This window comes from Astyanax mexicanus, chromosome 16 (assembly GCF_023375975.1).
Source record: "Astyanax mexicanus isolate ESR-SI-001 chromosome 16, AstMex3_surface, whole genome shotgun sequence".
Lineage (NCBI taxonomy): Eukaryota > Metazoa > Chordata > Actinopteri > Characiformes > Acestrorhamphidae > Astyanax > Astyanax mexicanus.
In genome coordinates this window covers 23,402,701-23,427,969 of record NC_064423.1, presented here as the reverse complement: position 1 = coordinate 23,427,969, position 25,269 = coordinate 23,402,701, and the positions used below count along the sequence as shown (strand labels likewise).

The 25,269-nt window shown below is 36.6% G+C and overlaps 1 protein-coding gene across 2 annotated transcripts in view; it reads left to right on the top strand.

Moving 5' to 3' along the window:
* The window catches only part of LOC125782213 (guanine nucleotide-binding protein G(q) subunit alpha-like), a 37,625-nt gene extending 13,378 nt beyond the window's left edge, over positions 1-24,247 (top strand). Inside the window, exons 2-7 of one of the 2 annotated variants that reach the window (XM_049465631.1) lie at positions 6,760-6,944; positions 8,204-8,358; positions 8,679-8,807; positions 14,306-14,435; positions 16,628-16,781; positions 18,007-24,247. In XM_049465631.1, the coding sequence (XP_049321588.1) occupies positions 6,760-6,944; positions 8,204-8,358; positions 8,679-8,807; positions 14,306-14,435; positions 16,628-16,781; positions 18,007-18,197 (944 nt within the window). In that variant the 3' untranslated portion in view covers positions 18,198-24,247. Of the gene's footprint in view, positions 1-6,759; positions 6,945-8,203; positions 8,359-8,678; positions 8,808-9,273; positions 9,403-14,305; positions 14,436-16,627; positions 16,782-18,006 lie in introns of both variants that reach the window. The other variant, XM_049465630.1, reaches the window with a different exon arrangement.
* The last annotated feature ends 1,022 nt before the right edge of the window (positions 24,248-25,269 follow it).

Below are 25,269 nucleotides of genomic sequence, written 5' to 3'. Positions count from 1 at the left end.
CCTGTTTAATAGACAAAACCTTTTAGAGTGCGGTTTTGGATCTCTCTCGGTAAAGGGACCAATTGGAAGTGCTTTGGCGGGACTTTGTACTGCCAACCACTCTGGTGTCCCAGGCAACAAGATGTCTGGCTGCCAGGGTGAGAGTGGTGAGGGGGAGGGTTAAATCTTATGACGGAGGGCAGGCAAAATAAATCAGAGCGGCTTTTATATCCGCCTGCAGTTGTCTGAAACAGCTGCGGACAAGCCTGGTGCATGATTGGAAGCAGGTGAATTCATCTTGTGCTGCTTACTTTTAGCTGCTCCCCCAAGATCTAATGAGGAGGGAGAGCTACTGTCTTGGTGCGGGTCGGCAGGGCACAAAATAATATATTTTGGTTATGTTGCTGTGATGCTCTGATGGTGATGCTAGGCCTTGAGGAGGCCTTGAGGAGGCCTTACTGAAATCTTGGCTTTCAGTATTTTGGTGGTTTATTGATCACATCCTTCCAACAATAAATTATGCAAGTCTTAAGTGCAATTTTTTTGTTTTTAATGATATTGGCTTACTGCCAATAGTATTCGTCACTTGTAGCCAATTCTTTCTTTGTTTATAAATTAATTAAATTTTTTTCCCCATTTTCTCCCCAATTTACATGGCCAATTTCCCCGACCCATTCATAAGGACTCCCCCCATTACTAGTCTCCAAATTAATATAGGTTTGTGAGTTACTGTACTGTTAGGAGTACATATAATATAAAACACTAAGGCTTTAAATTAAGGCTTTGATTAGTATTGGAATTACTTTGTCCCACAAAATTACACAATATATGAAGAAATAAGACTATTATCAGCAAAAATAGCTAAAGTATGTAAACAATAGACCTTAAAAATAGATATGCCAACAAATATATTGCAGTTCCCTTTACAAAATTAAATATTTTAATAAACAGATCCATATACACAATATAAACAAACCTAAAATACTCAATCTTTAGGTTTTCAAAGAGGTATTTTTCAAAAGTTCTATTAAACAAATTAGATACAAGTTTAATTTCAATTTACTATATGTTATTCCTGAATCCATTAGAGGCATTTCAGTATTTAAAGGGAAAGCTACAATTCCCTTCTTTCTCCAGTTAAAAAATACATTCAAATAATCCTTCAAGCTACAGTATTGATATATTTTAAAGGGCTGTAGTTACTGCTCTATTTTACTGGGATAAAAACACTCATACAGTAGAAACAGCAGCAGGAGGTGTTCTGATTTCTTTGCAGGACTAGGCTAGATCAGCATTTGACTCTCTTCTTTGATGGTTCTGTTCCGCGGTATGAGAAAAACGCATTCCTCCTCATAGATGTAGATACTGCTGTTGTACCAAATCATAAATAGTCACTTGTTGACATTGTCTATTTAAATTTATATAATGTATGTTTTTTTCTGCTTCAGTGCTAGCCCTTTATTTGTTATTTTTTTAAAGTGTTGCGGGTCTGAAGTGCGTGAATGATGTAAATTATTTAAACAAAATTTTATTTGCCCAGACAAAACATCTAAAGTGACAATCTGTAAGTTTTAGAGACCTCACTGGTGTGAGTGTGTAATTGCACCAAGCATGCTGAAAAGTACTTTTAAAACATGCATTGTGGTGTGGTTTCCTTTCAGAGTTGATTGATATGTTTTTTTTAATGAGGACAGTCACACACTTTTCAGTTCTAATAGTGTTTCTTTAGTTTGACAGTGGGTGAAAGGCCAAATGAAGAGTTTGCCATTTCAAAATCTCTGCATTCGCAGTAGTTCTTATATCAGTGGCAATAAAATTGCTGTGGTTGTGCTGGTAACCAGTAAAAGCTGCCATGGACAGAAGAAGTCCCAGAAAGACTTTAAAGATCAGTATTTAATATTTCTGGCTTTTCAGGGATGGTAGCAAAGGCACATTGATACAATTTATTAGAAAATACGGTCCCCTCCCACTCCAGAATACTATTGCTGTCAATAAAAGTGTAAACAAATTAAGAACTGCAGCTTTAAATATATTGTCTGCAATAATAAGTCAAACTAAATGCACCTCCTCGCTCCCTTTCCATGCTTTTCATTTTCACTTTACTTCACTTTACATTTGGGGATGTATTCCTGCATTATTTCAACCTGGATCAAGACCATAAACATTGGTGGAACATTTTCTGCTCACCAGCAAAAGCAATACCAGCAATAGCAATTTAACAACATACAATTTATGTAGAACTGCTCTGGTTGGATGTGGGCCTACAGGTAGCTCATGTCTACCAAAGACTGTCTGTGGTAAAATGCATGTTGCGTTAAGGTCTCCAAAAAGAGCTCCAGGTTTCACACGTTGAAATAGATTTTTTTTATTCAGGTTGAGGTCTTAAAAGATGGACAGATATAGCCATAACATTGTAATGCATGTATGTCTTTTCCATTGAAAATATTCAATTTTGTCATGAATGAACGACTCCACAAACGTCAGAAAGGGGGGAAAAAAGGACCACGACTATCAGATGGCCCTTCCTGATTGGTCAGAGAGCTGTTTATGATCTGACATCCCCAACTGGTGCATGTTTGGCATGAAGCAAAAGTTGCCATGGCGATGTGTCCTGGTTAAAAAGTGATCCAATATTACGAGACTGGAGAGAAAAAAAAGCTTAACCTTGACTCAGATATGTTCTATTCATTTGCAGTGGAAGAGTATGTTCTCTGCAGTCTCCCTGTTTTAAGCGCTTGGTCCATATTTAGCTTTCCAGATGCCGGTGGTTGGTGTACTCGGATGTAGGAAAGGATGTTCATCCTCAGTCATGCGCCATCAAGACCTGACCTGCCTTGTTAATTTTATGTAGTTGTATTAGATGTTGTTTCATTTTCTTTTGTGTATGGTGTATATGTTATGTATACTTGATGGATTGGTCCGTCTGTTTATCTATTAAAAGTTGTTTAAGTTAAATTTTTTCTGTTAAAGCTTTGTTTAACCCGATTTTAGTAGTTTCAGCAGTCTTATTAGATGTTTTCTAGGTTTGATATACGCCAGTAACCACAGGATCTGTCTTTCCACATGGTTGTTTAACATATAAAAAAAAGCTACTCACTGCATCCGTTAGAGTGAAAAATATTCGCCCATGCAGTATTTATTCAAAAGAAGGATTTTACTTATTTGCTTTGTTGCTTGTAATATACGTACAGCTCTGAAAGAAATTGGAACCACTTCAGTTTCTGAATCAGTTTCAGTGCTATTTATAGGTATATATTTGAGTAAAATAAACATTGTTGTTTTCTTTGAATTATTTGAAATCTAAAAGATCTGCATCTTATTTGTATTTTTTTGGAATTTGGGAGAAATGTCTGTAGTTTATAAAATAAGTTAAATCAATATTTGGTAGAATAACCCTGATTTTTATTCACAGTTTTATTTATCTTGCCATGTTCTCCTCCACCAGTCTTACCTACTGCTTTTGGATAACTTTATGCCACTCCTGCTTAGCTTAGTTTGATGCCTTACGATCCTCCAGCTTCCTCTTGATTATATTCCAGAGGTTTTCAATTTGGTAAAATCAATTAAACTTTTTGAAATTTTTAAGTGGTCACTTGTTTTTTTCCCCAAAGCTGTATATTATGTAATGTCTGTATGTAATGTCTGTATGTAATGTATATGTGTGTGTGTGTGTGTGTGTGTGTGTGTGTGTGTGTGTGTATAGTCGAGGGCTATATTTAACTCGGGTTTGTAATTTTTTTTTGGTCAGTTTCTGTATCAGGGTGGAGCGGTTTTGCAGTGAGGAGGGTGCACAGCTTGGCCTGCCCTTTGAAAATCCGTTTACCGTGTGCTAAATGCTGTAAAGGGTTGCCATGGCGACCATCTCTGCACCAGGACCGTGTGCAGTGGCCAGTGTAGCCTGCTTTCTGTCTTATTGCTGTTGTGCTCGCTTTGTTTTCACCAATTCAGAAGCGTTGACTCTAAATCTGCTCTGAAATGATGTGAAACCAGAAACCAGATAAAGGCTGGTTACATCTCATAACCTCTGTATACAGCTATTTATTTATAATAAAACGTTATAGAGCGTTTTTCTTTTAATAAAATTAGGTCTTCTCTGCTTTCTCTGATACTGTACAAGGTCACCACCAAGGCTGTGCAGGTCAGAACTCTCGTACAGTAAAAGTCTCTGTCTCTGGCCTGACCTAGATTTTACTGCACAGCATAACCTACTAGGGAAGAAAAGCCAGCAGCAGCAGAGAGCTGCAGAAGAATTCTGTCATTATGAACTCAAACCCAGGGTGATAAAATCATTAAAAAACACATGATTGATTAATGATCAAGCGCATATATATATATATATATATATATATATATATATATATATATATATATATATATATATATATATATATATATATATATATATATTTGTTTTGTAGCAGAATCACTGTTTGGTTAACCTGGTCGGTTGATTATTTTTTAATTTTTTGGAGAAATAAAGTAAGCAATTGTAGTGACCTGCGTAACCTGCAAAAGATGAAGCAAAAGCTTAAATGAAAGTGCTTCTCAGTGAAACTGTGGCTGATCAAAGGGATGTGTTGCACTGGTGAAAAGGTCAGGGTGAACCTTTATTCTGGTTTGTGTAGTTCACCTGCAGTGCAGTAAGGGTTTGTGAAAGTACCAGAAATAGGCTACTCTCACAAAGGTGTCCCCAACCATGTCCATAAACATTTGAGTCTGTTCATCGTGGAGATGATAAACATTCTTTTAGATTAATGGGAGCTTTCTATTTCTATCGCTTTATAAGCCTCATATTAATTCATTTAAATCTGTTCCTATAATAGCACAGTTGCACACATGGATTCAATGGGTTAAGTTCATTTGCAGAGACTTCATAAAGAAGGCGTCAACCATTGGCTTCATTAAGGTCCTGCTCTTCAATAGTAAGCTCCGATCAGCTTTCTTAATTTGGGGATCTGAGTTTTGACTGAGTTTTAAATATTTTGGTCTTTTTACATTCATTGAGATCAGGACCTGTTTTTATGTGGCTGTTGCAAAAATGACTGGCTTTTTTTCCATGTTTCAAACCAATAGTGCTGAGGTTTGTTGTATGCCTGAAAAGGACCCAACAATTCTGGTTGCACTACTACAATTGGCTGACACTGGCTGTTCTACTTTTAAACTCTTTAACTTAAACAAAGCTATAGATCTGTTGAAACTAGGGGTGTCAAGATTTCGATATTTCATCGAAATCGATCGAAATTATGTCATGGTCTCCAGCATCGAAGTCAAAAAGAGGATCGACGATCCCTCCCGCAAATGACGCAGCACACTGTAGCTCAGAGAGCAGCCCTTTCTCCAGTGAATGTGGACATTCTCATCTTCTTAAAGAAAAGCTTGAAAATATATAAATAACAGTTGTTTTGTCTAGCCTCAAATATGTTAATAGTTTTTGTACCTTAAGGAGCATCTTTCTCTCACTTAAAGTTAATAATATATCTTTGTTAAAGAAAAAAACTTGTCATTCTCAGGGACCGAGTCTTATTTTTCATGTTTAACTGTTATAGTAGGATAGAGTTTAGTTTGTTAAGGCTCTAATTGTTCTATTATTTTTTACATGACTGTTCCTGTATTTTTTTTTATTATTTATTTTGTTATGTTACACGTTGCTGTTTTAATAGTGCACACTGCTGCTACCAAAAAAAACACTAGATGGCATTACAAATATATCTTAATTAAATTATTTAAATTTGACCATTAGTGCCTAATGTGGTGTATTACAGATCACTTGAATCACTTTGCATCACTTATATCAAGCCCACCTTTTGAAATAAGATATTGTAAATTTGATAAATCAAACCAATGAATGACCATAGACTAGTCTAAAACTGGCATAGGCCTATCTGCTGTAAAAAAAAATAATAATAAAATAAAATCGAGAATCGAATTGAGGATTTAGAGAATCGTGACACCCCTAATTCTGACTGAGTTTTAAATATTTTGGTCTTTTTCCATTTTTTCGATGTTTCAAACCAATAGTGGTGCTGAGGTTTGTTGTATTCCTGAAAAGGACCAAACAATTATAGCTGCGCTGCTACACTGGCTGTGCTAATTTAATTCTTTAAATTAAATTCTTTAACTTAAACTCTTTAACTCATTTGTTTATTTTTATTAGTTTCAATAGATCTATAGCTTTATTTAACATGTTAATTAAAAAAGAAATTTCATAATTTTTCGGACTATAAGGCACACCAGATTATCAGTGAACTATCAGTTTATTTTCATACATAAGGCGCACTGGATTATAAGGCACATTAAGCGACACTAGTATGAATGTCTACATTGTAGTAATTCTTAAAAAAAACAACAAATTTTCTTATAAAGTCTAAATAAAAGAAAGCTGCTATTTTGTAAGAAGAGAAGGCCTAAGTTTTGCAGGCCTGAGATTTGATTTCTACTGTAAGATCTCATGTCTGAAGAAGCTGTGCTTATGCAACTGAAGGGTTTAATGGGATTCCCCTGTCAGTGTGTGTGTTTTGTGTGTCTGTGTTTTTTCCACACTCAAATGAGTTGTTTTGGCTGCCTCCTCTGTTTTACATGAGGTCTTGGGCAGCTGCTTTCAGTGAATAATCAGTAAACACTGTAAAGAAAAGCTAGCAGTTACACTAGCAGTTTGCTAGTATGCTAGCACTTTCCATAAATAGAAAGGAAATGTTCTCTGTCCTCATATAATATTTTTGGCTGTTGTGTATATTCAGCACTTCTTATGCTCTGTTATTTGTTTATTTGCTCTACTTGCAGGCACCGGTGAGAGCGGCAAGAGCACATTTATCAAACAGATGCGCATCATCCACGGCTCAGGCTACACTGATGAAGATAAGCGCAGCTTCACCAAGCTCGTCTACCAGAACATCTTCACCTCCATGCAGGCCATGATCCGTGCCATGGACAACCTCAAAATCCAGTACAAGTACGAGCAAAACAAGGTGAGAACCTAAGCTGAATGTGGTAGAGTGAGGGATTGGGTAAGGGTGGACAGTGTGGAATAAATTTACCAAGTGATGCCCTTAAGAAGCTTGGTGTATTGCTATTTTTATGCTGATCTTTGCATATAAACCTAGGCCCTTTTTTGGTTGTATAGATAGTTGGATGTACCATCATTCTTCTAAAATTAAGTCTTTGTAACTTTTGCTATTGGCTTCCTTATTAATTAAAATTAAGTTCTCAATATTTCGTAATGGATACAGTATTGCAAAACATCATATCGTAGTACTTAAGTGTATCAATATATTATTACACCCTTTTAAGGCACCTCCTGTTTGAAGTATAAGGACACATGAACGTGTATCTGTAAAGTTTGCTATAGAAGCTTTAACTTTACTTAAAATGTGTCCCTGCAGGGAACTGCTTTAGGAACAATCACACCTGTGTAAGTTGCAAGGTGTTATTTTGTGAGTAAAGTCAAACCCTAACCAGTGTGCCAGATGAATGGGACAACCCTTACCAAAGTTTTGCAGGCATTTAACGTTCCTCAAACCACAGTGTTTTGTGTGTATTAGAAATATGTCATAGAAGTCATTAGCACCCACAGTGGACAGCCATAGGACACAATATTTTATAATAAATTTGTTGTACAAAGAATCTTCATATTCAGGATATTCACATCCAACTACAAAATTGAACATGAAATTCAAATTCCATGTTTTTGCTTTGAAATCTGGAATCATTTAATTCTATTCTACGCAGTTTCCAAGCAATTTTTTTTTTTAACCATGTTTACAGCCATTTACACTTCTTAACCCCTTAAACCATGGGATTTATTATTCATGTATTATTAAGCATAGTGTCTTGTACGTTTGCTGGATTGCAAAAGTGAGATATGTAATTAAATACATTATTAAAAAATACTAAGAACACTGAAAAAGTAGCATTTGTTACATGTCCCCACTCTCTAACTATAAAAGACCATGAACTATAATTATTAAAATCCTTCAGAGATGTATTTTTTTTTGCATTGAGACCAAATCTCGTACAATGCTTTAAAAATATATAAATCCAAAATATTTAATTTAAAATACATATTTTAGTTGTGTCCCTGGGTTTTCACTCATTTCTGTTACCATAATACATTACACCATCTGGAACATTCTACAAGTCATAAATGTAAAAAAAAGTAAATGACTTGAGTAAAAATGAGCCTTTAAAGTGTTGCCTGCACTGCACACATGTGATTTTCTGTCCACAGGCCAATGCATTACTGGTGCGAGAAGTTGATGTGGAGAAGGTGTGCTCGTTTGATCAGCCCTACATCAACGCAATAAAGATGCTGTGGGCCGACCCTGGCATCCAGGAGTCCTACGATCGCAGGAGAGAGTACCAGCTGTCGGACTCCACCAAATAGTGAGTGTGTCTGCACTATTTTTTCCTCCCACACCTTCTGAATTATAAATCTAAATCATTTTCTTTATTTTCTTTTATTACATTTTAAGTTGTAAATGCCTATTTTTTAAGCATATGTGGTTCTTAGTTGCGTAATAGTCCAGAGACGATTTGTCACAGTTCCATTATGCAACATTCACAATCTGTTGACTGTGTAATGTAAGCTTACACACACTTTTGTGTGAAATGATTAATGCCTCATTATGCAAAACATCTGTGCTCAGGTACATGTCTGTGTGTTTGCTGTATTTCTCTTTGCTGTAATTGGTTCACCTCCACAGTTACCTTGGGGATTTAGAGCGCATATCCATCACAGGGTACGTGCCCACTCAACAGGACGTGCTGAGGGTCCGAGTGCCCACCACTGGCATCATAGAGTACCCTTTTGATCTGGAGAATATAATCTTCAGGTACCGCTGACCCCAGGCCTGCTCTGGCTGTACGGTCGCCTCTGCTGCTGCACTGCTGCTCGCCCGGATCACGTTCTCTCTCTCCCTCTCTCTAAACCTGAGACTCGCTCTGTCACAGTCTCTGCCGCTGCCGCTGCCTCTCTCCTTAATGTCGCAGAATCAAATGTTTCGTTGTTGTTAATGACTGGCTAGATTTTAAAAAGGTCAGGAAGATGCTAACAGGGATTTGACTGCTAACTGAGACGTCAAGGGCTAGGTGGTGGCGGACCGCTGAAGACTCGAGCCGTGGAAATAAATCGGTTCAAACCCCTGAACCGCAGGATCACCACTTTCCTCCTAATGTTCCAGGGAACGCCGGGACTTTGGGATTTTGATTGTCTGCTCTCATGCCTGAATTTTCTTCTTTCTGTTTTCTCCTTTTCGTCCTCTCTCTTTCTCTCTCTTGCTGCATCTTTTCTGTCTCTAGCTATCTAAGTGATCTGGATCGTATTGCCGACTCGTCGTATCTACCAACCCAACAAGATGTGCTTAGGGTTCGCATTCCAACTACAGGCATCATTGAATACCCTTTCGACTTGCAAAGCATCATTTTCAGGTAGAAAATAGAGTCGGGAATTCTTCCTACATTTTTAATGTCATCGTGATGATTTGTGTGTTCAGTTCATGTGTTCATCCCGTTTGTCTGCTGAAGTTGAATGAATGAGAACCCTTCCACCCTTCCTCTACTGATTAACCATGATCCTTTGTCCTGTTTTTAAGTTGTCCAGATGCCATTTAAAAAATGTCCTGTTAATTAGATAAATCCAGTATTAATGAAAAACAGCAAACAAAAAAAAGGAGGGGAGGGGGGGGGGGGTATATGGGTATATGCTGATATGAAGCAATAATCTCACTAGAAGTAGAATTTCCCAGCACCTTTAGCAACAACCTCCATTTTTAATCTTGTTTTATTTAAACTTACTGAATATGTATCGTCAGACAGCAAAACTGTGATGAAATATTATTCACTCTCTCTGGCATTAGTATGGTAACAGCTGTTAACGTTTACTAGAAAGTTTAACTGATCTAATCACTTGGCATCTCCAAGGTCTGTTCAAAAACAGACTTAGCTGTGTGATTGACTAAAGTAGAAGAGCACCTACAATCAACCTACCTTTATTTTCACTTGGAAAAATATTGAGGGTAAACCTTATTTTCAATGCAGCCAATCATTTACAACTTAAATAAATTAAAACATAAAATTAAAGCCAAGTATTTAACCAGGTAAGTTAAAATAAGGAACTTCACAAACAAAACAATGATATTAAATGGAAAGTCATTGGAAAAACAATTAATTATGATTTAATCAAGAAGAAATACAGTTCAGAATAAATGAAGAAAGTGCACAGGCTAAAAATTAAAGCAGTCCAATAAAGATAGAAATAATGATAATACATAAACACAAAAAAGTAGAAGATGAAGAAAAATAAAGTAGCTAAAAATGAAACCAAGATTATAAAGAAAGTAAATGGTAGAGCAAAACAGGAAATAAAATAAAAGGTAAAAAAAAACTCAATTTAAACCATTACAGGCAGTGTAAAGATGAAGGATAATCTGTAAATGAACTCTTCATTCTTCTTTTAGTCTTCCACAAAGCAGCATGCAGTGTTCATTCTGAGTCTCTGTCTCAACTGACTTTCTCACCCCTATATAGTGCACTTTGTAGGTTGTGAAATAGCAGCAGCTCCACCTTAAAAACAACTGTGTAAAATTAAGTTCTTTAATGATTATATTTTTTATTTTAAGATTTATATTATGCTTAGATGGTGCTGATTGTCTTTTCTTAGTAGAGAGTAGTAGAGTCAGTAAACTGTAAGTCAGTGGTGGAAGAATAAGTTTTTTTAAATGATCAAATCAGTTTAAATACTTGAATTACTAGAATAAAAGTTTTCAAGTAATATGTAGCAGAATTAATCAATGTCCTAAAATACTGTGAGTTTTACATAAGGAATTTTATTTACAGATTTATCTGCAATGATGAAAAAATACAAAATGCCTTGAATAAAAGCTGTAAAATGAAATATAAAAAACTGTTACAAATGACATACTTAAAATTATTAAGCATGTTCAAAACAAATAAATGGATTCCAAATCAAATTACAACCTCTTGTGTTTCAGTTAAAGAAAAGTGTAGAATATGTAAATCACTGCCACATAAGACATCTTTACAGGTTTCTGACATAATCAAATGTCTATCTGAGGTTTCCACTATATCAGCTTCTAAATGAAAAGCTGTACAATCTCGATTATCCCCATTTAAAATCGCATTAAAAAAGAAAATCGATTAATTAAATGCATGGATATGATGTGCAGACTCTGCATCGGTCTGTGTGGAGTATAACTGCACTGCGCGGGCTTTGTACAGATGCTGTAACGTGCTGGTCATCTCAGTCCTGCAGTGAGTGAGTGTGCTGTTAGGGACTGCAGCTCTCTGAACTCCGCAGCCTCTCTTCCTCCAGCTAGGAGAGAAGAGGATGCCGGCGAACAGGAGCGATTACGAAAGCGCACAGATCGATGGGGAGCCAGCATGTTGAGCCCGCCTACGCGGACCACCGCTAGAAATAGCTCCACTCCCAACGAGGTTCAGCTCGAGAGGTTCCCTCTCTGCTCGACACGTTCACAGCACAAACGCACTTTTAAGGACATTCTAAGCCGTAATCTTTACAGCGACGTGATGTATTTAACAGCACCGTTCTGACATCTAATGACTGTTTAACCCAGCGTTTAACAGCAGACGAGTGTTCCTCCGGTCTCTGCTCCAAGACTAAAGCACCTCAGGGTGAATAACGCTGGAGGCGATTTTTAGAAAAGGGGATTGGGGTGAGGGAGCGATGCCTCAAACCGCATAATGTTCATGCCACACGCCAGCATGCCAAACGCCTCTACCTCCAAACCTTTAATTGCTTTGGAACCAGATGAAATTATCTCGCTCTCTTGTAGCTCATCCTACACACAGGCACTTATCCTCGTAAGTAGGTCAGTCAGTCATCCTAGCTGCAGGAAAAGAGGTTGGCTGAAGCGAAGGAGCTTTATTTTAGGCCAGCGCTCCTGCAGGAGACCATTTATCAAAGCTGTACGCCCGGCCGATAGGAACGCAGGTACCCGGGTGCCCACACAAAGCAAATCCGAGCGCTTATTCCCCCTTTAAAATGTCTGATTCACGTTTACACTGAGTGAACTGCTGAGAATCGACAAGAGAGCTCAGAATTGTGCTTTTTGTTAGCTGCCCATATGTGATTGTGTATTAATATATTTTTTTTTTGTCAGAGCTGTACAGTCATGTAAATTTAATATAATATAGGACACCCTATTAAAACCTTTTTTGTAACATATTTTATGTTTTAATCTTTGTTCTATTTTAATATACTCTTTCTCAAAAAATGCACCTATTATAAAGTGTTTGATTGAATTGCCAGGAACAATAAATGATTGAGAAGTGAATTATATGGGAAATATTCAGTGAAGTGTTTTGTTAAGGAGTTCCTAATTATGTAAAGGTTCCTAATGATGTCCTGTGATGATCCATTCCAAGCAACTCAGATGCCTGTGCTGATTTTTAAGCGTGTAAAAGTTAGCTGCACCCAATGTTGTTTAAAATGCTCAGTTAGTGTAGGTGCTGGATAGGTTCACTTAAAAATTAAACTCAGGGTTTTATTTTATTCATTATAACTGACTTGAAATCGGAATCAGTATTTTACCCTGGTTAGTTCATATCTCATCAAATTGTCATATTAAATAAACTGTACTCTAGTTCAGACATAACCAGCTTTAATCTGCAAGTTTGAGCTAAACAACTGTTGTAGGCAGGTGTAAAGGCCGGTTTAAACTACTTCTGTGTCGAGTCAATGCGTTGGTCACTACGTAGACACTGTGAAGAAAAGAAGACAAATCACAGTTGCTACTGTTTATGTTGCATAGTTACATTTCTGGGGAGGTGTGCGTTGGGCTATGGCATTGATTGTTGGCCTGATTTTAGTCTGGTATATTAACCAGATAATAACTACAGCTATGATCAAATGGCATATCTACCATTGCTTCATGTTAAGCTGCACAGAAATGTGCACTAGTGCACTAGTCCAGAACACAGACAGACACTTTATTTATCCCGAAGGAAATTTAGATCTGACCAATAAGCTGTGAGAATTCTTTTACGTGGTTATAGTGATGCATTTTGGAGCGCTTAGTTTTTTTTAGTGTTTAAACCAAACAAATTGATAAATGCATCAAGATTACAAACTTGTTAACTGATTTGCATAAGAGCAAATTAATTATAGGTGTGAAAATGACCTTGGACCTGTATGCAAGACTTTTTCCTTCCCTCTGTTCCTGTATTCTCCTTATTTGCTTGCTAATCACACACACATTTTATATATCGCCACTCTAGTATGTGTTCATGCTATTGCTTTGCTGTTTCCAATCTCTGATCTTATATTCAGATTTCACACTTCTTTCCAGCATGCTGTTCGTTCTGTTGCATGCCGTTTGCTGCCAGTAAGGCAGAATGTCATATTTTCTTTTTCCTCATTTCTTATTCTAGTAGCTTGTGCTGTTTACTTCCTGTAAAATTACTATTGAAGTTTATCAGTGAAGAACTCAATACTGTTAAAGGTATGGTGTTAAAATGGATTTGGATTTGGAATTTCTAATAATCAGAGAATAGACAAGTATTTCTCAGACTATTGCTCAGGTTATAAATTGTTTTAACATATATTTAACATGAAAAATCATTATTGGAAGCTAGAAAAAAGAAAATATTAAATGGATTACGACAGCTTTTTGGGTGCTAAACCCTGTTATTATTTGAATAATATCTTGTAGAATAGAAAGTAAATTGAACCATGAATATTGAGTAAACTGCCCAATACATTAGTTTTTTTTTTTTAGGCTAAACACAGTCTATATACATGTATAAAATATTTTTTTCAAGAGCAGAGCTCTGCATGCAGGTTTCACCTGGTCACTATATAATTAATCAGGATTTTATCTGGATAAGGACAAGCCATATACAAATGCAAGTGTAAACACACCCAATACAAAGATATAACGTACAAATTAGATCACTTAAACCACTTCCGGAGGTGGTCTGAGGCACACATGAGTCACTTTATTGTAGTGTGTGTAAATGCACCTGCCTCTCAAAGACGCATTCGAGAACTGAAACTCCTCTTAGTAAAACTGAAACTCCAGTAATAATTGCCTCGCTATGAGCAAATTTGAGCAAATCAGATTTCAGTCTGACTAGCTGAAGAGTGTGTAAGCATCTAGTTAAAAATCTTGTTAGAATACAATCCAGATTCTAGACACATGAAGTGACCAGGTGTAAACATGGTGGTGTTTTTTTTTCTTCTTCTTCTCCAGTTTGATAACTAACAATACTTAAATAATCCATAATAAACACTGAAGTTGGGTGAATTATGTTTCTCTGCATGATCATTCTCCTTCCTCTTCCGTTGCTTCAGGATGGTGGATGTAGGAGGGCAGAGGTCAGAGCGCAGGAAGTGGATCCACTGCTTTGAGAATGTGACGTCAATCATGTTCCTGGTTGCCCTGAGCGAGTATGACCAGGTCTTGGTGGAGTCCGATAACGAGGTGCGTAGGACTGTGTATTGGAGGAACCTGGCAATACCATATGTATCACAATACAGGGCTTACCATTCAGTATATATATATGTGTATATATATATATATATATATATATATATATATATATATATATATATATATATATATATATATATATATATATATATATATTCTCTCTAGAAGTACTGTATGCAAAATCATGATAAAATAAAAGTTCACTTTTGATCACATCAGATCATTAATATCTGAAGTAAATCACAACTGTCTATTCATGGGTTTAAACACTGAATTAAATTAACCTTATCCATCTACACCAGTTAAACTCTTCATAATAATTAGATATTTTTTTTATTGATACAGTATTGAAAAACATAACCTTGTAATACTTTAATATCAATATGTTCTTACATTCCTTTGGTGCACCCATTTTTATTCAACTTAAAAATGAGAACAGGAACGGCTACGGTGGAAAGATAGCAGCAGATTATAAAAGCTGTTACTGTCAACTTGGCAAACTTTTACAGGCAACTGATTTTATTTCTTGTAATTTTGGAGCACCTCTGTATGTCTGTTCTTTATGAAATTCTGATATTTTAGAAAGAACAACTGTCAGATCCACACTTGGTAAAATGAAAATACAAGGTTCTTGTAGGACAATAAAGACACAGGAACTCCAGATTTTTTTATGCACTGCTGCAGAGTGGATAAAAAATACATGTTGCCATGCAAAGTCTGCATGCTTCAACAACATTAACAAAAAAAAGGTGTACTTTTGCTAAACTTTAAATGAATTTTTGTTTGTCGATTGTTTACATCGTTCTTCATATTAGCTAGCGTTATTAATCATTTAAACTTTTATTTTCTGTGTAAAGCATGTACACAGGCTCCTGGATTGATCTTGAGGTGCGTGAAGGCAGTAGAAGTAGAATTAGGCTGGGTACAGTACAGGATTTTACATTTTAGACGTCATATTTTCTCACAATTTAATTGTCTTTGTTGTAGATTCTCTACTAGTTTTTGACTAGAAGAGTGTAAAACAGTGTACTGAATACCCAGCCTTAGCTAGCATTCCCTAAGCCTCAGCTCATCCTTGCCCTGCCTTGTGTATCTTTTCAAACCTGAAGAGATATCATCTTGTTTGCTTTTCAAAACCCGTTTGGAAAGGGTGGTAAATATCCCTGTGGTTCTGGCTGTCGTTAGCTTGAATCGTGGGATGAACGTTTTAGTTGTCAGCAATGAAAGATGGCCGTTTTAGTTATATAGCTTTAGACATTTAAATGTGTGGTTGAAGATAAATAACAGAAATAAGCCTAGAATTTCACTGCTAAATATTGTCTTTTCGCTAAACACAAAAAAGTAAAGAGTCTTTCTGAATGACCAAATATTCTGAGACTTTTTGTAGCTTTTGTTTTTAAATGTAAAGAAATCGATCAGCATATTTAAATGTGTGGTTCTTTAGAGTGAGTTTTCCTGAAATCCTGCCATAAAGGAGATCCTTCAATAAGTTTTTTGTAGTATATTTATTCATACAATCACTTAATTTATATTTAATGTATTCTTCAAAAATCTCATTCTAATTCAATCCTCATCTTTTAGATCTAAACTTTCCAGAAAATGAATTTGTAGAAAATATGCCCATAAATATTGCTTTAACTTAGAAAAGCCTTGCACTTATTAGACTGTAAGGGTTTAATTTAGTTCCCCGATAGGCGTTAAGCTTAATTATAGACTGTGTTTTCCTTTCAATGGAAAATTTCCATTAAGACGGCTATGTAGTCTTAGACTAGACTTAATCCCTGTCTGGGATACTGCCTCTCAGAGTTCAGGGGGTAGGCCTCTAAAATGATAAGTTTAAATAGCTATATTACTGGAAATAATTAAAAATCCCACCATTAAAAGGGGGCGGATCGATCTCAAAGACAAAGATCAAAATCTAAAATCCATCCGGTGCAGAATTAATGATTGAGTGTGTGGTTTGTTCCAGTTCTTCTAGTGTCCAGATTTCCCTCCTAGCCCTCAGGGCGACCTGGCCAGACCACATTTTGCACATTTTTTATTGTTCCAGCCTCCCACACACCTGTAGCTGAATAATGTAGAAAGCAGATTATCTCTCTGATGTTGAGATGCTGGTGTATGACTGTACGGATAGACTTTGTACTTGTTTCACTTTTTAAATGTTTTTTTATTTTCTCACAAAGAATCGAATGGAGGAAAGCAAGGCCCTCTTCCGGACGATAATCACCTACCCCTGGTTCCAGAACTCCTCCGTCATTCTGTTCCTCAACAAGAAGGACCTGCTGGAGGAAAAGATTATGTACTCTCACCTGGTCGATTACTTCCCTGAATTTGATGGTAATTTTTATTGCTGCTCCTTTAAGTCTTCCCATCCTCCCATAGTGGTCTGTGAGTGGAAGGCTACAGAGACACCATGTGGTTAAGATTTGTATCACAACTTTGATTTAGAGAAATGGTCCATATTGTATTTTTTATTTTTTTATCTTGTTCTTTTTTGGACTGTTAATCCTCAGGTCAACTTAATATAATTTTTTTTTTCAGGCTTCTGATCTCTTTCAATGAAACAATTTTAAAGAAATTGTTTGTTACTGGGTCTTCCAATTTCAATGCAGAAAAAAACTAACCTCAAATATGTCTGCCTGCCTGTCTGTCGGTTTATTTACCTGTCTGTCAGTCCGCTTAAGCTCCCAGTAAACAAGACCACTGTTCTGAAAAGTTAATGTTGTGAGGATAATGTCACATACTGTTGAATTATAAAACAACTGGCCAAATTATTTCTTATAACTTAGCACATTACATAATTATTATTTAAAAAGCATTCAAACTATCCTGAAAAAATATAAAAAGTAAAAAAAGAGTAAAAAAAAGCTATTATACAGTTTGCATAATATTTTATTCATACATAGATCTGCCACAACATTACAACCTTCTTGTTTCTGCTTTCCTTGTAGCTGGTTGTGCTTGTATCACACGTGCACACATACGCACACAAATATTGTTCAATTTGTTTGTCATAAAGAGCAACGTTTATTGTTGGGTGTGTGCCCATCCCATAATAGTGTTATTGTTAAATGTTCCTGATTGAATTATAATTGGCCACTGTTAGCTGTCAGATCATCTCATGGGCCTCTGTATTAGCCCAGTTGTTAGATACTTGATGCTGTTTCTTATTTGCAACAATGACAATATACATTGTTATACAATGACAAACTTTTACTGCTGTTTTTTCTTGAATTTATTTAAACCTAATATGTTTCATGCAACAAGAAACAAATTTGCCAAAGTTGCCATCTAGAATGATATTTAGCTTGTTTGTCTGCTTAAGCTCTAATAGGCTTTGGTAGGACATTTCTCTTTTTGAACTGAAAACAAAGCAGTCACACCTCTCTCTCTCTCTCTCTCTCTCTCTCTCTCTCTCTCTCTCTCTCTCTCTCTCTCTCTCTCTCTCTCTCTCTCTCTCTCTCTCTCTCTCTCTCTCTCTCTCTCTCTCTCTCTCTCTCTCTCTCTCTCTCTCTCTCTCTCTCTCTCTCTCTCTCTCTCTCTCTATCTATCTCTCTTCCAGGTCCACAGAGAGATGCGCAGGCGGGGCGCGAGTTCATCCTGAAGATGTTTGTGGACCTGAATCCGGACAGCGACAAAATCATCTACTCTCACTTCACCTGCGCCACAGACACGGAGAACATCCGCTTCGTCTTCGCCGCCGTCAAAGACACCATCCTGCAGCTCAACCTTAAAGAGTACAACCTGGTGTGAGGCAAGGATCCAGATGGAGGGATGCCTGCAGCCCAGGCAGAATCTGATTTTTATGTACCCCACACACACACACACACACACACACACACACACACACACACACACACCACACACACATGCGCACACACACCAGACAAACGCACACACTTGCATTCAAACACACTCTTAACATAATCAGAGACTGACACAGCCCTACTCTTTACAGGCACAGATGTTTGGTATTTGTAGTTCTTTTCTTTGGCCGTTGTTGTCATTCTGGCAGTGTTATCAGTTGCTGCAGGAAGATGCAGGCTCTTGCCTTCTCCCATCAGCTGATAACTCTTCTTCTGCCCGTCCCTTCTGAAGCAGATTAATTAATTAAGCTTCTCGGACGGAAGGGCTGACGGAAGGGGCGGTCGGACTGCGCGTGTCTGTGGTCGACAGGGTCCTAGTTTGCACTGTAGCCGAGTTGCAGGTGAGAACTGAGGTGGGAACATTGTCCAAAAGGAGGAGACCCTGACCTTAAATGTTAAAGTAGAGCGGGGACTGCATACGGAATGCTGGTGGGACATTGTTGGCACAGGGGGGAGATCCTAGCAGGGCATTGGCTGCAGGTTTTCTGCATGCCTTTTCTCCAAGGCTAAGCTTCAGCTAAACTTCACTTGTATCCTTGAATGTACCTTGGCATGCTTTTGGAATCAAATGAGTGTTAACTGATGACATCTCATGGAGAACGGCAGAGACCGTGTGCATTGATTATTGATTTGTTTTTATTTTTTTCTTTCATTTTTATATATTACAAATGATGAATGGATTTCTTGCGACTACAATATAAACACTACTGCTGCACTCCAAGAAGCAATGGTTCCTCACAAACCATGTGGTAATTAATAATAATGTTCCCTCTTAATATAGGGGGATAGATGATAATTCGGGTCATGTGTTTTTTTTTTTTTTTTTTTTTTTTTTCTTCTTCTTTCCATTTTCTTTTTTTTTTCTTTTATTGTTAAAAACAAGATTCAACATATTAAATCAACAGATTTTCTCCTAACTGTTTGCTTTGATAACTTGCAGTAGGCGTCCTCCTCCATCTGTACCATTTGCCAAATTTACATTGACTTAGATGTTTCTGAAGCACATGTTTCTGCCAGTATTGGTTGCATTACTCGGTACAGTTGAAGGAACAACATGAACATTTAATGAAGTTTGCGAAAAACAAATTTGTACTTTATGTATGTTTACATACATTGTTAAGAAACTCTGGCTCGAGATGATTAATATAATAATAATAATAATAATAATCCAGGTGTTATTTTTGCCACATAGTATCTATTATTAAGACATCTATTATTCTGTGTTCTAGTTGTTGAATACTGTTATATTAATGCAGTGCATCATGCTTATGAATTAATTTCATGGTTGATTTGAATAGATAGATGAAGGTAATCTCAAAAGGCGATATTTGTACAGAGAAAGTAAGAAAAAGAAGAAGCAGCAGGAGTAGAGCAGGAATCTTTAATCATGAATCATAAAAGCTACAAGCTACATCACCCCTATCGTGACTTTTAATAACTCTAATAATAATAAAACTGCTGGTTCCATGTCGAACATTTTTTTTTCTTCTTCAGCCCATGTAGTTCTACACAACACAACAACAGTGTGCTGTTTAAGGTGAAATCAATCATTTTTTTTATTTATGTAATTTATGGACCAGATAAACATATAATATTAATAATGGAACTCTCTGGTTTCCCCCTGGAGATTCTTTGAAATTGTTTAAGGCAGGGGGTGCAGAGTCTGTACTGCTGTAAAAATCTATTGCCTAGTGATTTTACTTTTCTTTTTCTTTTTTTCAGTATTTTGTACATGGTTGTCGCGGTTATGTTCATGCTAAGATCTTTTTTTTTTTTTTTAAGAAGTTTTATTTTCGTGGCGCTTTATGCAAATAGGAATTTTGAGAATTTATCAGTGGTTAAATTCTTCATTGGTCTATGCTTGCGTTTTGTAACTTGAGAGGTTTTCTTTGTGTTTTTTTTTTTTTTTTTTTTTTTAACAACGCCATTAGTTCCTGCTGTTAATAGCTTTTGAAATTCCACAGATGATATTGTCAGTAGCTAGGGTTTGGCTTTTTTTTGTTGTTTTTTTTTTTGTCTTTGCAATGTAATTCAGGTGAGTTTTCATGCTTTCATGATAAGGGCTAATTAAGGGTAAAGCTGATGGAATGGAAGGAACTCCAGTGAGACTACAGAGCAATAGGTGCAATGAAGTGAGAAGCTGAATCAGGGAGACAGTGTGTGCTTCTTGATGGGTGGGAGTGGTCGGGCGGTTCTTGTCACCACAGGTTTAGGATTCGGTTTCAGGTTAGTTTTGGGTCTGGTTTTGAAGGCGTTTTAGACACACACCCCACAAATGTTGATGCTTTTATTGATATTTTAATGTGTTCAGAACACCACGAGGAACTCCGAAGCAAAGACTGTAGAAAACATGCAGCTACATCAGTTCCATTCCCTTCTGTTGTATTAAAACAAGACCGCCATGTTTGCGACCAGTAAAAAGTGAAAAAGTGCAACAAGAGGCTTTCTCCCAGAACAATAATCTCAGACCTACATTGCAGGCTAAAAAAAAAACAACAAAAGTAAAGAGAATTTTTCCACTAGAAGTTATACCCAGTTTGTCCTGTAAGTGTAGTAATCTTTCAACAGTTAAAGTGTAGTTATGTATGTATTATTATTTTTTTAATTATTATTATAAAATTGTGCCCTGTTTACTGCCGAGACAAATCAAAGCTGCTGTGATCCAATTCAGTTTCACCCTCGACCTGCTGCTGCGATTGATCATTAAATGGAGAAACAGTAATGTTTTCTGTGGTATTTGGACAGGATTTACATCAGAAAATTAATCTAAACCACCAAGTCTAGCACATCTATCTATACTAATATTAAGATGGCTGGCTGATACTTTGTACTTTGCGTTTGTTGATGTGAACAACAGCGCAACCAACACCACATGATCAATAATAAAATGATTAGCTGTTGAGCTGTTGGGCAAGTAGCTTGTTAATCAGCTACTCCATGTAATGAACAGAAAAGTCCTGCAGAAGGTTTGTTGCAGCCAGTGCTGTCAATCACTTCATTCCTAATGATGAAGCAGAATATATACAGCTGTGGAAAAAAATTAAGAGACCACTTCAATTTCGGGTTTCTCTGAATGTAAAGAAAACAAGTTCATATTCATAAAGTTTTAGGAGTTCAGAAATCATCGATATTTGGTGGAATAATCCTGTTTTTTAATCACAGTTTTCATGCATCTTGGCATGTTCTCCTCCACCAGTCTTACACACTGCTTTTGGATAACCTTATGCCACTCCTTGTGATCATCCATCTTTCTCTTGATTATCTTTCAGAGGATTTCAGTTTGGTAAAAACTGTATTTAATGACAGATTTCTGGGTTGAATGAAGAATGTTCCAATGTTAGCAAAGGAAAGCCCGACTAAAGTTGAAATTACACACTGGAGATGGAAAGAAGAGGAAAAATTAAGTGGAACCACATAGTGATGAGTTTAGTACTTTAACAGGCCAGCGAAGACACCTTGAATTGTGGTGGCTTCACTTCAGACTGAGAGACTAAATTGCACTCGCTGTCTGTGCTTTCTACAGTCATTGCTCATAGGAAGTAAGAGCAGGCTTCTTCTTTGTATATTTGTTTGTGTGTATGTATGTATGTACATACAGTATGTATACACTTACAAATATGTATGTATATATATTTTTTCCTGTAGGTGATGCTGGAGTGAATCTCCTGTATGCTAGTGTGGACCACAGTCATGGATTGAAATGTGGAGTTGCAGTTGAGCAGTTGATGTGAAAGTTGTCGCAGAACTCGTAATTCTTAAACGTTTTCACAAGCATCTCTCGTTTTATGCAAACGTGTTGGTTCGGTGCAACAGAAACGGCAGGGGCTCGGCTTCTCCTCGGACCCTGTTCTTATAAAGCACTTACGTTTATTTGGTGGTTGTGCCCCACTTGGTTTCTACGTTTATGGCCAGAATTTTGTCCCATTTCTGGATGAAACATCTTCCTTTGTATTATATTCCCTTTAATAACGGTGATCGGTTTGTTCTGTCTGTGCTGTTTATCATTATCAGAACACTTGAATCCTGAGAGGTGGTGCAGCTTGAGAATAGCATCGGTCCGTGCTGTACCCACGGAGGGTACAAGTCATTATCTTGCTAGTGCCACAAAAATCACTTAAGAGTTTTTTTTTTTTTTTTTTTTGTTATGGTTATTATTATTATTTCACTTGTGTCTGGATTTATAGGAGAAACACTCGTTCTTGGCTTGGAAGTTTGTGCCAGTGTTGCACTACTATACATTCTTCTGATTCTGTTTCAACGATTATATTATAGACGATAAGCCCTGTCTACATGTATTAAACGTAGGTTTGGATACTATAGCAGAACTCGTGACGGTCAATGTCCATTTCTCTCTTAGCGTGATGGTGGTAATATCAACACTTATTATATTTAGTCGAGCATTTCTGATTTTATGTAATGAAACGTGTATGTTTATATCAGTACAAACACTAAGGTTTGGCTGTATTGCCTAGAAGTTCCACAAACACATACACACACTGTGTCCAAAAGTTTGTGGATGCCTGCTTGCTCAATGTTATTTAAAAAAAAAAAAAAAAAAAAGTATGGGCAAATATGGAGTTTGTCCCTGCTTTGCTTCATCTACTTCTGTAGAGATTTTACACTAGATGTTGGAACATTGCTGTAAGCCATCCTGAAGGAGGCTGTTGGTCCATCACCCCAGAGAAGGCAGTTCCACTGATCCACAGCACAGCCCAAGACTTCTATGACTGGTAGTTGTTTGGGGGGGGGGGGGCTTTACACCCCCCTAGCCAACACTTCCTGATGGGCATTTTAACCATAGCCTCAGGTGTCCCCACCTGTGAAGCTTATTATTAAGCTTACAACAAACCCTGTGTCTGTCAGCAGCAGTGGGTGAGTTCACTAATTAGAAGAGGTGTCTGGACACTTTTGGACACATTCTATATTTTATATTAGCATTAAAATAAAACACTACCAGATTACAGTATCCCAATGTCATGTATTCCAGAAAGATGCTCAAGTCATTCACGTGTTTTCCAGAGGAGCTTGTCCAGCCCTTGAATGAATCTTGATGGTTAGGTTTTTTTTGTTTGTTTGTTAGTTTTTTGGAAACGGTCCTCTCTGGGTCAGTCTGCTGAACCTGCTGAGATCCTGCAGCTTTTCCGGTTGTTCAAGCACCACGTTCCTGGTACTCTGAGATGAGCTGAACACTAATTAATGGAAAAGATGCTTTTGCTTGAGGTCCACACGGACGTGATATATATATATATATATATATATATATATATATATATATATATATATATATATATATATATATATATATATATATATATAAAATATGAAGCTAATGTTTTTTTTCTTCTTCTTCTATTGCTGATACATTACCTGAACACTTGTATGTAGGATCACTTAATATAAAGGATTTTTTTTTTTGTAGTGGTGTATAAAATCAAAGTAATGATTTTTTTTTTGTTGTTGTTCTTTTGCTCTTTTTAAGCATACCAAATGTAAATGCTGTACTATAATGAGTGTGCCAATTCCCTTTCTTTGTAGAGCCAGACTCTTTTAACAAGTGCCAATATTGTGTAAAATCATTTAAAAAGGACTTGGGTCTATGTATTTTATGGTCCTGTTTTTAAGGCAAGCCAATACCAAGTATGTGATTAAGTTAAAAAAAAAAAAAAGACAGTTTTGTTTCTTTATTTAAGGTTAAAGATGATAAACTGCTGTTTTTAAATGAAACGACATCCTAAATGCATGTATTAGTTTTGCTGGGGAGGGTTGGGTGGCCTAACTGTTGATCATTTACAGTATTTTAGCCATATTTCTCTTTTTGTACGTTTTCATTTCAACCACTGTTGCCTGAACCTCATTCAAACATGAAAACGATTTTCATAACCTTCTCCTTGAAAGAAAAATTATCTGTTTCAAATTGGAATAAACTTTGTTCCTATACATGCTGTGTCTTGTCTTTCTTTTATTTTATTATAGCGGTAGGCAGATGTCGTCATGATCGGGCTTGCATCATGAAAAACTGTCTTTTTTTTTTCCCCTCCCAGTCATTTAAAATAAACTGTATATTGCTTGTTTGTTACTTATTACTTATTTATTTGTTACTTATTACATACTTATTTGTTACTTATTTACTACAGTAACAATTATTGTATTAGCGGTACTTGGCCTTCAGTGTCTTATTTTTGGGCTAAATGAAGGTCAATGTGATGTCCGTTTCAAACCTGTAAATGTTTGCTCCTGTTAACAAATGTTCACAAATCTGAAACTAAAAGTAATAAATGCCCACAAGGCAGAAGAATGCTGTAAGAAGTTTCAGTTCTGTGGAAGTAAAGCGAAGAGAGAGAATTCAAAACCTATATACTACTGTCTGGTATTTACAGAAAGGTTTAGCTGGGTCAAGGTGGTTTATACTGCAGTATTGTTGGCATTAATAAAGTCTTCAGTAAGAAGGGATAAGAATGCATGTATAAAAGAACATTTATATATTATTCTTATCTATGGTGTTAAATATTACTTTAAGTATCCATGCCTGGATAAATCCTTTAACACAATATTACACACCCCTAAAAAGGATCATACCTCTCATCTGCCTGCTGCACTCATGTACAGGTGCATCTCAAAAAATTACAGCCAATGGAACTTTAAAATATTAGGGTCTCCAAACATTTTTATATTATATAAGACCAATTGTTACTTTGAGCAGTGTGGGCAATGTGCCAAGTCCTGCTGGAAAATAAAATCTGCATCTCCATAAAATTTGTGAGCAGAGGGAAGCATGAAGTGCTGTAAGATTTTAAGGGAAAACACTGCACTGACTTTTGACTTGATAAAACACAGTTAACCAAAACCAGCAGATGACATGTCTCTCCAAACCATCACTGATTGTGGAAACTTCACTCTAGACCTCAAGCAGTTTGGACTGTGTGTCTCTCCACTCTTCCTCCAGACTCTGCTTCCTGTAT